Source organism: Labrus bergylta, chromosome 2 (genome assembly GCF_963930695.1).
Source record: "Labrus bergylta chromosome 2, fLabBer1.1, whole genome shotgun sequence".
NCBI classification, from domain to species: Eukaryota; Metazoa; Chordata; class Actinopteri; order Labriformes; family Labridae; genus Labrus; species Labrus bergylta.
In genome coordinates this window covers 24,041,764-24,054,357 of record NC_089196.1, presented here as the reverse complement: position 1 = coordinate 24,054,357, position 12,594 = coordinate 24,041,764, and the positions used below count along the sequence as shown (strand labels likewise).

The 12,594-nt window shown below is 38.2% G+C and overlaps 1 protein-coding gene across 8 annotated transcripts; it reads right to left on the bottom strand.

The window, feature by feature from the left end:
• Positions 1-1,836: 1,836 nt before the first annotated feature.
• On the bottom strand, positions 1,837-11,814 carry LOC109981636 (chondroitin sulfate N-acetylgalactosaminyltransferase 1-like). 8 transcript variants are annotated; one of them, XM_065949771.1, is made up of 12 exons: positions 11,538-11,801; positions 11,255-11,409; positions 10,556-10,637; positions 9,087-9,711; positions 7,947-8,047; positions 7,651-7,829; positions 6,055-6,271; positions 5,018-5,119; positions 4,249-4,430; positions 2,932-3,026; positions 2,754-2,835; positions 1,837-2,307 (listed from the first exon to the last, which is right to left on the bottom strand). In XM_065949771.1, the coding sequence occupies exons 4-12, from the start codon at positions 9,447-9,449 to the stop codon at positions 2,018-2,020; spliced, it is 1,611 nt and encodes a 536-aa protein (XP_065805843.1). In that variant the 5' UTR covers positions 9,450-9,711; positions 10,556-10,637; positions 11,255-11,409; positions 11,538-11,801; the 3' UTR covers positions 1,837-2,017. The 8 variants fall into 8 exon arrangements, with proteins under 8 accessions (XP_065805843.1, XP_065805833.1, XP_065805852.1 ...); XM_065949761.1 differs by having other exon boundaries at positions 11,542-11,801; XM_065949780.1 differs by having other exon boundaries at positions 9,087-9,633; positions 11,542-11,801.
• Between the last annotated feature and the right edge of the window lie 780 nt (positions 11,815-12,594).

Below are 12,594 nucleotides of genomic sequence, written 5' to 3'. Positions count from 1 at the left end.
TGGAGATCTGCTCCTCCCTCCGCTGCATGCCCCTGCAGAGGTAATGAGGTTAAATCTGTATCACTATTTATAGAAGAAGGCTTAATACAGCTACTACTCGGTGCACCACTGATACGATTTGGTAGTAATTAAACAAATATTTCTGTATCGTTAAAGCCCAAAAAGCTGTTTGTCATGTTTATGGCACCTGGTGTTAGCTTTGGCATTTTAATACAAAATAATATACAAAAAATAACTTTCCAGATTGAAGTTGGCCTATAGATGCAAGAAGAGTAGTAAGACCCTTTACTAAAAGGAAACCCAGTAACACCCCAATTAAAAAAATACTTCTTTCAATGAGGCAAACAACTCTCGGATTACACAGTGTACCTCCATAAAAGCACAAAAGTATTGACAGAAGCAGCATATTATACTATACTCATTATTCTGAGTTTTTTCCCCCCTTCAAATTGTTGTTTATATTATCCTTTCTGTTTTTTTTAGTGAGTGTATAGCAGCATTATATGTTTTATACTGTCATGTTCTTCAAGCGTAAATAGACTATTTTATAAGGTAGGTAGGTTAATTATGAGATTTGAAGGCTAATTAAAAGAAAAAACGTAATTAGAAAAGTATAGACTTCTGTGGAAAAAGGTGTAGTGGCGTAAAATGTCCTTAATAAAAAATGGAAAGGAGGTGCAATGAAATGTGGGTGTATGGTTGTTGTGGTAAACCAAAAAATGTAGGCTACATTTGATTTAGGCTACTCAACACTTCATCTCCTTTGTAATTTCAGAGAGAAATGTTGTTGCTCTGATACACTTCATCCTCTTAAGTTACTGTACAGATTAATATCTTACATATCCCAAAACATCTGTTGAGTTTACAGACCAAGAGTATACGAAACAGTTGAAACTAGCTCAAACAAAACGACAATTAATGAAATATTGCTTACACTCTCATGCATCAGTTTATTAATTCATTCATCCGATTTGATTTCCATATCAAATAATGTACCCCTTTCTTTTGTATATTTGGCGACAAAAACCTAACTTTACTTAGTAAACATTAATGTTGCGGAACATTTTACTTGTAATATTTTGACATTTTGCTGCTGCAAATTTGACTGAGCCTAAGTGATGGACTTCATTTACTTTAGATTAACTTCACACACCTGTTGAAAACCAATTTTGTATAAATTCAAATAGCCTAATGTGCAAATTATGTTAATCTTCTCTTCCAAATTAAATTGATAGTCTCAAGTGGAAAACTGTGATCCACACCGGACACAATGTCTAGACAAATCTGATGAGGATTAAGAGGCCGAGCACCCCGGTGTGTGATTAAAGTGGTTTAGGTTTCTCTTGGCAATCAAGCAGGAACTAGGCAGGAAGGTGGAGGGAAATGTTTTCTCTTTTAGTCCTGTTAAAAAAAAGGGACGTTGTAAACATCAGACTTCCTGACTGGTGTTAGAAGTGACATCATGATTAATCCTCTGCTTTACAATTAACTTTAGTTACACCTGAACATTTCTGCTTTACCAGTAGCCTACAAATGTCTTTTCTGGAGAAATCTTTGAATCAGATTTACTTGGGAACGACAGAGAAGAAAACCCTGTGGTGCTCCTCTCCTCTTCCTATGAAGACTGAGTTCACTGACAGAAAAGACCTCCGTTTCAAGTTGTTGTTCATATTTTTCAGTATAGTTCCTAGTGTTCCAAGCACTGTTACCGTAGTAACTTGATGATGGAAAAAAAGGCCATGAGATTTTGTGTTACGTCCAGGGTCATCATTTCTTTCTGCAAACAAAAACCTAACATATTCCCTTTATGCAGAGGAAACAATGAGAGGACCAAAGATCATTCACTTCCTTCTTTTATTGTCATCATAAGTTTGATGTGTCCAAATGGAGAACATTAATCATCGTAGATCAGCTTTTGTTTGAACCTGAAGAAGGTTATGGTCAGTCAACATAAATAATCACAGCCACTAGAGCGAGAGTAAACAAAACAATGACTCATAACATCACAATAACTAAACTATCTTTTCTTCAACGTGTTTGTCTGCTTCTGATAGTTCAAATGTTGCTCAATCTCTCGTCTGAAGAACAGCTCCCCCAGCTGGCCGTGCGAGGCCTCGCTCATGGCTTTGGTCTGCATACACATTTTGTACTTGTCTGGTGGAAGCTCGTCTGCACAGTTCTTCTCGTGCCACAGGTGGAAGAGGCCTCGAGACGGAGCGCGGATCACCATCAGTTTACTGTGAAGGTACTTCCTGTACAGGTGCACGTCCTCCAAGCCCCAACCTTTGATGTTACGGTCAAAACCGCCTGTCAGGAAATAGGATAAGGATGGAGAACTCACTGAACATTACTGTACTCTTTGAAGCTTTATTGCTGCTTTGAAATCATATTTAAAAATAATTGTGTTCCCTAATCTAATTTATTTGGATAAGAAAAGGGCTAATCTCTAAACCAACACAATTACAGAGGTTGAAGGAGCTTTTTTCACATTTAGGGTCACAGTCGTTACAAAACAGTAATATCATTAATAATCTTACTGCTCATTTAAAATGACCAACACAGGATTACATGATCACTAAAATATTGTAAATAGTGCATTTCTTTAGTATACAAACACAGACTCCAGCAGTGCATATGAGTTTGGTGCAATAGCAAATGTTATAAAATGGATGGTTTCCACTATGATTTGATTGCATTATGTCTTTAAAATGTAAAACCATGTGATTAAGTGACAAAATAAGATTTCCCAATACCTATGTTCATGAAGTCAGACCTGTACTGGCATGTCATGCCAAACCCAAAATCTCTCCAGAATCCACTTTCCTTCCTTATCACCTGAGACAACAGAACCAGGTCATGAATGAGTCAGATGATATTCACAGTAATTCATTCAAGATCATTCGGCCAAAAAAAGTGACTTTTTATACCTACCAGTTGTTGTTGAACAGAAGGTAAGAGTGTGTGATTACTGTAGATGATGGCTGGATTATACTGGCTGAAGAGCACCGGATAGTACACTCTCTTACCTAGAGAGAAAAAAAACAGATGATGCTCAAACAATTCAAGTTGTAAAAATACTAAAACTGTGTGAAAAAAGAAATCAAATGGGATAACTCTGTGACTCAAATGTGACACTCACAAGCCATTTGAAGGATTAAAGCAATAGGATAGGATCAAATCTTTTAATTGGGTTGTTCCGCAGAAGAAAAAAAAAGGATTACATAATCAGGTAAGACACCCGGACATGATCAGGTAATCATGTCCGGATTCTTATCTGGATTACATCCCCAGTTTTGTTGTTTAAAACTTTTAAGTAGAATTAGAATTACTTTGACTTTAAAAAAAAAAAAAAAAAAAGGATTATCCTGATCCCAGCAGAGGGCTGGATTCAGGCTGGATCACATAGGTCAAACAATAAAACATTTTGACATTAAACATTTTTTTATTATTAGCCATTTAAAAAAATAATATTTTGTACTACATTTCTGCTCTGCTTCAGTGACATTTAAGGTAAGAGTTGTAAAAAAAAGAAGGATTTTGTCCCCAAAAGTCTGTCTCTTCATCATGGTTGATCCAATCAAGTTTTTTCCCATATAAAAACAGTGAGCTGGATCATGTGATCCTTAGTAGTTCACCAGTGGATTACCAAATCTGGGTTTTTTACAAGATTACAAGAAACTGTTGTAATAGGTTCTTCAGTGATGGAATCATTTCAAGCCTCAGACATCAGCCGTGGTAATGTTAAACCAGCAGATATTACAACATCAGGATTTGTCAGAGATTCAATGTTGAACAATAATTTACTTTTCTTACATCATGATGAAAGTGGCAATAAATCATGTGAGATGATCTGTATCAGCATAAGCAGCATGAACAGCTTTGTGTCCTGATTAAAATGAAACCAAAACCACCTAACTTCAATTTGGCACGCAAATCAAAGACTGAAATCAGCGCCTTAGATGAATTATGGATCTCATAGAATACAGCATGGACTGAAGTGACCTAACATAACTCTCAGCTCAGAGATTTAATCGGCGAGGACCATTATTTAACAGCCTTTAATTAATTCAGTGAAACAGATGGTACGATCATAAACTGTCTCAGTTAAAAAAGTTACTGTTATTTTAATTGTTAGGGCATCATTTGTTCAATTCTAGAACCTAGGTGATAGTATGAACTATGGCAGGATTTGACCACACATCGCCTGAGTAAATGTGTCATACAGCCTGAGGTGATTCTGTCTCTCACCAGGCTCTGCATTGAGACGACAAGAAGTTAAAAAGTCAGCGGTGAAGTGGATGTCGACATCACAGAAGAAGAGCAGAACATTCTGGCTTCGCCTCCAAGCCCTGGTGCCCACGTCTAAGCCACGGCCACGAGAAAACTCCTCATTCAGCTGGATCAAAGTGAAGCCTCTGAAACGAGTCTCTCTGAGGTAGAAAGGATGAAGAGGAAGACAGAGGGGTCGTCATGGGAAAGTCTGTTCCATTAGAAAGGTTAGAAAGGTACTCTTGTGCTTCTGGGTCTTTTCCCAAAAAATATTAATTGCAGAGGTGCTGCATTACATGATTAACAATAATTTAAAGGGATTGACTTTGTTTTTCTCCTAACAGCCTTAAGCACAGAACGATTTGAGCATCCCAGCCTGTACACGATAAGGGGGGGGGGGGGGACTCTCTGGGGGTCCAGAGGACTAATTTATTATCAGCCTAGAGCTGTGAAACACTGATTCCATTTCATATATAGTGTGTTCTAATCCAAAATATCTGCAGTGCAGCACAGACACATCTCCATAAAGTGATGGGGAAAATAAAAGCATCTGATATTTGACGTAGTCCTGCAGATAAACATACCAGCTCTCTCACTTGATGTACATCCCCTAAGTACTCAGTGTCATTGCATATTGTCATCTTACCAGTGGCCTTTAGTCACATACTTTAACTCAGGTCATGAATCAGGTAACTTTTTACCTGACAAGACGTTCAATGCTTGCAACTCAACGTGTGCATCACATTACCTGTGGGTTTGGTCCAGCATGGCTTTCACCTGATCTATCTGATCTCGACCAAAGTAGACCACGGTGAGATGAACCCTGCCATCCTGCTTGATGCACACTTCCCTGGACAGAAGACGTTAAAGGAAGCATTAAGCAAATAGCATTGTCTGAGTAAAAAACAATAGCCCCACCTCTACGTGATAAGGACAATGGCTCATATTCACACGGAGGTCATTGTCCTCTTCTCATACTGTGTTACACCATTAAAACTGTAATGTTGTAATTAGCTGTCGTCCCATCTCACCGATTTATACACTCGTATAAAATGATGGTTCTAAACTAAAGGAAGTATTTAATTTTACCTTATCGAACAGCTGTGTTAAATATTTGATACTGATTACAAAAAATATAAAATCCACTAAAAACTGTGAAGAAAACGAAATAGAGGTTGAAATGTGCAAAAACTGTGCACCACACAATAAACTCTCTCCCAAACTGAAGGTGGCACATACACTAAACACTAAACAGATCATGGGATAGGATACTGTGGTGTTTAAAGACTGGTCAATGAACAGGACAGTTCCAACACAGCGAGGCTGCTCTCCTTGTCAGTGCCGCTTACTGCACATTATCCCTTACTATGAAGCTAATGAACTAACGGTCAAGTAATCTAGGAGGTGATTGGTTGCTGGTTTTCTGATGAGTTATCATTTTGTTTAAACTTGAAACATGCCTTCAGATTTTCACAATTCGTTATCTTTTAAGTTGCTTAACAATAAGGACGTATTGGAATGAGGACAAATTAAGATTCTTCTTACTCCAGTATGATTTGTACCTGGAACACAGCAGCAGTACATTATTAAAATGGCGTTTGAACTTTCCACCATCAGAGGACTAAATTAATTGTATGAATAAAGGGAAAGTAGATTCACAGCTGTAAAATTCAGATTGTCAGAATGTTTTTTTACTCAGCATTTCCACGTGTTGTGAGATCAATAATGTCACGATACAACCACAATAAGGGGACATGAATGTGTTACTTCACTTAGAAAATATACCTGAAATTGTGAATGAACTGCCTGAATGCTTCAGACCTCTTGGAAAGAGGTACGATTATGTTGATGAGCATGTGGCTTGTATCCACACTGTGGCTCTTCACTTTCACCACTGGACCGAACGGCCTGAAGAGCACGAGCTGTGTGAAGTCCTGCGGCCCATCGCCTTTAAACATCAGCTCGTAAACACTTCCTCTGTCCCGCTCTGTGCGAGTCAACCCTGTGACAGGGAACAGGAGGACACAATCAGGAATTACTCAACTTTATAATTCCAAATGTTTTTCCTGTAATCTTTGCAGAACAATTATGGATAAATGAAAGGAAGGAAGCTTCTTGGAAATGACTTGGTCATTTGGTAATAATTATGGGAAAACCAGAGTCAGCATTTCATTACTACATCAACCGTAATTTCCAATCAATTTCGTCTTTTACCCCATTTCCTGAATTATGCTGTAAACTTTGTGTAAATAAACATGTCTCTATTGAGTCAAAGTATTATGAATATCAAAACAAAGCTTCAAAACAACAACACAACTAAACCGCAGTGGCACTCCCTGAATCAAACCTATAAATGTCCATAATTGAAGACATAGAACACAATGTCAACATTAAAAACAGGGAAAAACAGATCATTGAAGCCATGCAACATGATGTGAAGATAAGAATTAGACAGTAAACCATGTATTATTTGTTATTTCTGTTAAATCAATTGCGGTCAACTTTAACACTTTTGCGATCAAGTATCTTGTTAGCTTTGCAAACACATTGACATTGTTTACATGTCACTGAACACGATAAACAGACATTTGCACAACCAGAATGTGTGCTACACATGTTCGTTTACAGTCATTTAGGAAGCTAGACAACCACATATTCAATTTGAAAATGTTTTGCTGGTGTTAATGTTACTTTAAGCTAGAAGGCAAACTGCTATGCAAGCTAGCTTATAAGCTAGCTTATTTTTACACCATTGCTCTTTAATGTGAGCTACACAATTAAAATAATTTTATAAGCTAACCAACTGACATTTCCTATCAGAAAGTATTTTGCTTGCTAAACAGATAAACTTTGTGATGTTAGCCAGTGTAGCAAGCAAGATTTAGACAAACTAATGTACAAAACAAGGACCCATGAATTGAATGCCGTGCGGTGACCTTAGTTCACTCCCTTCATGCTTCACTTTTTTTTTTGTCCAGAATGGCTTCACTAAGTTGAAGTTAGCAGACTTTCTTTGACTTTCTGTGTTGCAAACTGTTTGCTCTGTTTGGGTGCTAAGGTACTCAAGAGGAAACACTTTCAATTTTTGCAGGCAAAACTGTCCAATGTATTTGATGTTAAAAGATATCAGATTTTGAAATTACAGTCTGTTCACACATTGGTATTGGAGAGCAATTATTTTTTTAATTCACTCACTTATTATCTCTCATAAAAAAATGAATGAATGATTTTTTGTTTGACTTGAAAAGTGCTGCTCTTAAACTCAACTCAACCCAAACTAAATGTTTTGTTTTTGCTGTGACTGTGGCAATGGATTTCTAGCGATCCACCCAGGGGAGACCTGAGGAAATGATGAAAGACAGGATATGAGACAACTCTCACCCTGTATGAAATCTGAAGGGGAGTATGTGCGCTTCCTCCTGTTGCTGTCTGTGTGCTGCTGAGGTCCATTCAGGGCATGCAGAGCAGTTTCCACCGTGCCAATGAGCTCATCCCTGCGGTCTCTTCTAACAGGCCTCTCCTCTGGGTGCCTGGTCAGACCCGTCTCCAGCTGGTACACTCTAAGTGACACAACAAAAACCCACTCTATGAAGAGACATGAGGTAAGACTCGATATCAGAGGCAGGTCATGCAGTTACTTCTGAAGAGCTACAGAGATCGGGGATTATCTCACCCACCTGTGCACGGTGAAAGTGTCATAAGGAATCACTGCATATTCACTGGGCAGCTTAACACCTGAGTTCACCTCCGCCTGGTTCAGCTGGGAGCGAAAGAACTCCTGGAAAACACGATAAAACATTTATTACTACATCTATACCCAGGGCTGTAGCCAGAGTTTTATAAATACTGAGCCCGTGTGTACCCCTAAAAAAACACACCACCACCAACAGATCGTTTGTTAATTTAATTTTTACCATAATGATTTTTGTATGAGATCAAGTAAATTCAGTTATACTTTTTTACAATTAATACATGTTGTACATTTTATTAATTAATTAAGTGGTCTAAAAGTGGTCAAATCAGGTCTCCCCTTCTTTCATTTTTTCTTTCTCACTATGGACAATAATTTACATATTTGAGGAGAAAGGTATTCAAGTACGAGTGAGTTTTTGTGCCTTACCAACAAAGAACCCCTCAGTAGGTTACACCTACATAATGTGGGCACATTATGACTTAAAAACAGACAGTCTTTTGTTGCCATGACCTCAACTAAAAGGAAAGTCAACCTTTCAAAAAATGTGTATTTTATGCCATATATACGAGGCTCATGCTTTAACTAATGAATCCTAGAAGAGATCCTACAATCACAAATAAATGCGCTTCCTGTTTTTAATAGAATGGCAAGCACCATTATCGCAATTTCGACATTATTGGGATATGAAAATTGGCAATAAACATATTGCAAAAGTCTGAATTAATTACAATGAATACAAAACACTATTTTATGTAACCAAGCAATGCTTTCTCACTCAGCACATGTACATTGTTCCTACTGCATGGAGGCCTGGATACAATTGCAAATGATTTCACGTCGTTTTGGTGCAGTCATGTGAAAATCAGGCTACCCTCAGATTAATCAATGCCAATTTGGCGAGAATCAAAATAGATGTTTGGATTTATTTTGGATTCAGGAGAAACATCATGTTACAGGTATTGTGTAAAATATGAAGCAATACAGCAGACAGACAAAGAAACTGTGAGTTAGAGCTAATATGAACTCTTAACGTTTCTCTTAATTTATTTCACTTCATATTGTTATCGCAATATTAAACAATTGAAACTTTCTATTTGCATCATTCTGTATCATGACTTCCTACCTTGAGGTCAGACTGCGTTGGAGTTTTGTGCAGACTCTCCAGACCTTGAGGCAGAATCCCTTTAGTTTTTGCTTTATCCAGGGACTCCTGAAGCTGCAGCGTCCTCTCCTGGAGCGCCTCTTTCAGCTGGGCTATCTGCTTTGTCAGGCTGTTGATGTAATGTCTGTGAGAGTCCTCTCTCTCCTGTAACAAGGTCAGGTATCCCTCCTTACTGGTGGTCCCTCCAGTCCACAGCAGAGGCTGCTCACTGCTATGAGACTTTGGTTTACAGGCCAGCAAGTAGAACAGGAACAGACAGCTGCAGAGGCCCAACACAATGAGGCCAACACGGGCCAACAGTGCTAAAAGCCACCGTTTAAACATGGTGGACTGTCTTAAAAAGTCCTCAAACACTTGAGACTGATAGAATCATGTCGATCCTTTGGCATCCACAAAATCCACAAAAAGACGAGTATCCCATACTCCTTGGAGACAGCCTTCTGTGTCCTCATGACATCTCATCCGTCACAACCTCACATATAGCATCTTCGCAGGGTGTCCAAACTCTCTTTAAAAGAAATGGTCCAAAGTGTTTGTTTTTTTTACATGTATGTCTCGTGACCATCACCAGAGTGCTGAAACTCCCCTAAGAAGACAATATTTATTTTAAATCATTGTTTCTCAAAAAAATGTGTACTGTGAGCAGATTAGCTCATAAGGGATTTTTTCTTTTATATATTATTGTTTATTATCAGGATTTCTAAAGGCCTGACGACTGAGGTAAAACAAGTGTAAAGCCATGTTAACAGCCAGTAAAATATTACTGTATTCTAAATGCTAACATGCTGATGCCTAGCAGGCTTTTTCACCATTGTAGTTTGGCAAGTTAGCATGTGATCATTTTTCAGTTAACACAAACAGTGTATAGTTAAGGTTGTCCTTCATTTACGTAAAATTTTGGTTTTACACAAAACAAATTACAGAAAAAGATAAATGTGGTGCTAGAAAAATTAATCAAAATGTATTGTTATTTATCCTCTGGGGACGATGAATGTTCAAAATTTCATCTGATAGTTGTTGTTTTTTTTCAATCTGGGTCACAATGGTTCACCAAGAGACTGGTTGACTTGGCTGTGTGCTCACAGCTTGGCTATGAGGCAAAAATAATTTCAAAAATGGGATAAAATAAACATAGTTTGCTTTAGAATTAAGTGAACCCTCAAATTCATTTAGAGGTTTCTGACTATTAGGTTGGTAACTACAAATAATTATTGATAAGTAAAATGTTAAATAATTTACAGAGAGGAATCAGATGTTGTTCATTTTACAACTATTGTGAATATAAAAGCATCAAAGCAGCAGAGTACAGCATCAGGTTAATCTTTGAAAGCTTTGTACCTCCACAAAGCCTCAAAGAAATAAAAAGCAATAGCAGACACTTATTTTGAGAAAAGCTCTCTACCTGTTACAAATCAATTCAACAAACAAACCTATTCAGTCGTGTCCTGATGTGCCTTGGTGTTTTGCGCTGTGGTCTCGCTGCTGCTGGACTGGAGCTCAGGTTTGGGTTGGCTGCGATGAAATGCACAGAAAGAGAAATGACCTGACCTTACGTTCACTCTGAGTGCCACGACGCTCGAGGTGGGAAGTGACAGAAACAAGCATTTCTCTGAGTCTCTCCACCCTGAGTTTGTATGTTTGTGTTTAGTGTGTGTGTGTGTGTGTGTGTGTGTGTGTGTGTGTGTGTGTGTGTGTGTGTGTGTGTGTGTGTTGCCATCATCAGTTTATTCACAGCACAGATGGCTCTTTATTGCTCAGGTAGAGGCTGATCTCATGAAAGACTTGCTTATGTTTCCAGGTCCACCCAGGCTGTGTGTGTGTGTGTGTGTGTGTGTTTGTGTGTGTGTGTGTGTGTGTGTGTGTGTGTGTGTGTGTGTGTGTGTGTGTGTGTGTGTGTGTGTGTGATGGCATACATCTGTTCATACCATGTGGACCCTCTTGAAACACTCCTCCATCATTCAAAAAGCAGATTTTGACCAAAAAAAATAGCCTTTTAAAGTCCCGCACACTAATAAACTTTGTGTCAGTTTTGGTAAGCTGTACATTTTATCTTTGCAGATCTTTTCCTGTACATGAGTAAGTCATGTTTTTGACAAAAAGGGGGTGTTTCTGCAGGGATAACCACCTACCTGGAAGCAGTGATTTCAGTCATTAAAAATAACTACATGTTATGTAGTTATTTGTTGTCACTGATGGTCTAGTTGCATTTGTAGGTCAAGAAGAGGTGTTAGTATAAATTTCAGACTGTTAGTATAACCGGAAAGGTCATCATCAGATTGAGAAACTGTAAAACACAAAGATCATAACCATGAAACATTCAAATACCAGTCTCCAAATACAAACTTTAAACTCTACACAATTTCTTTATTGACTGGCTTTTTTATATTTTAAAGAAATGTTTAATTAGCCTACCGACCACTGTGTGGAAGTCAAAGGAATCCATCATCCATCATCCTGTAGTGCCCATCTCGTCTTTGTTTCTCTTTTGCTTGAAAGATTCAAACATGGCTCTCCCTTGTAAAACATTGAGGGTTAAAGTGGCCTTACAGGAGTAAACTGCATGCTGCCCTGGTGAGTCCTGAGCACCTCCTCTCTCCTCTCAGTCTCCACCTTTTCCCAGCACCTCCCTCGCCTCTCCTCTCTTTTTCCATCTCTCACTTTCTATCAGACCATGCAGTGTTCACTTCCACCGTCCCTCTGAGACTACTCACCATCTGCCTTCATCCGGAATTCCCTTTCAGATCCTCAGAGGCTCCGTCCTGCCCTTAAGTCTAATTAGAAGGCAGCAGGAGTAAGGACCGCGCTTTAGACTTTTTATTTTTTTCCGACGCTCAGCCACCTGCAATCTGCTGTGGGGAAATAGCTAGGTACCCAATGGATCCCTCCAATAGGACGGGGTCTTGCACATTTAATGAGGCAGTGTACAGATGGTCCTTGTTTTCCTTCACATGTCAAATCCTGAGTCCTCAGTCCTCAAAATGATGAAGTTAGAAAGATTTTTTCTCCCGTTGCTCACATTTTATAAGTAGATTTAAAGAAAAAAGGAAAACAAGCTATTTCTGGAAGAATACCCAAAGAAATCTGAGCACGTCTGGGCATCCTTTACTTTTCATATTGTGCAAATAAAATATGAAAAGGCCAATAAATGTTACTGCAATTAAAAAGCATCTCCTAAATTTGCAAATGTTGTTTATGTCCTAACTAAGACAAAAATATGTCTGAAGTTTGTTTAAAAATATTAATTCATAAATTCATATTTTTCCAAGGATAGAACAGATTTTTCAAACTTTTATGCGTCCTGTCTCTAACTCTACTCGATCTTTGTTTTGTTGACTTTTTTGTGGTTTTATTTTGAAGCATTGTGATTTGTGTGTTTTTTGGTCAATACAAAATATACAAAAATATTTGTTTGTAAAGTACACATTGTCCTTTGAAATAAATAACTTTCTTCTCTTTCTTTCACCTAAAC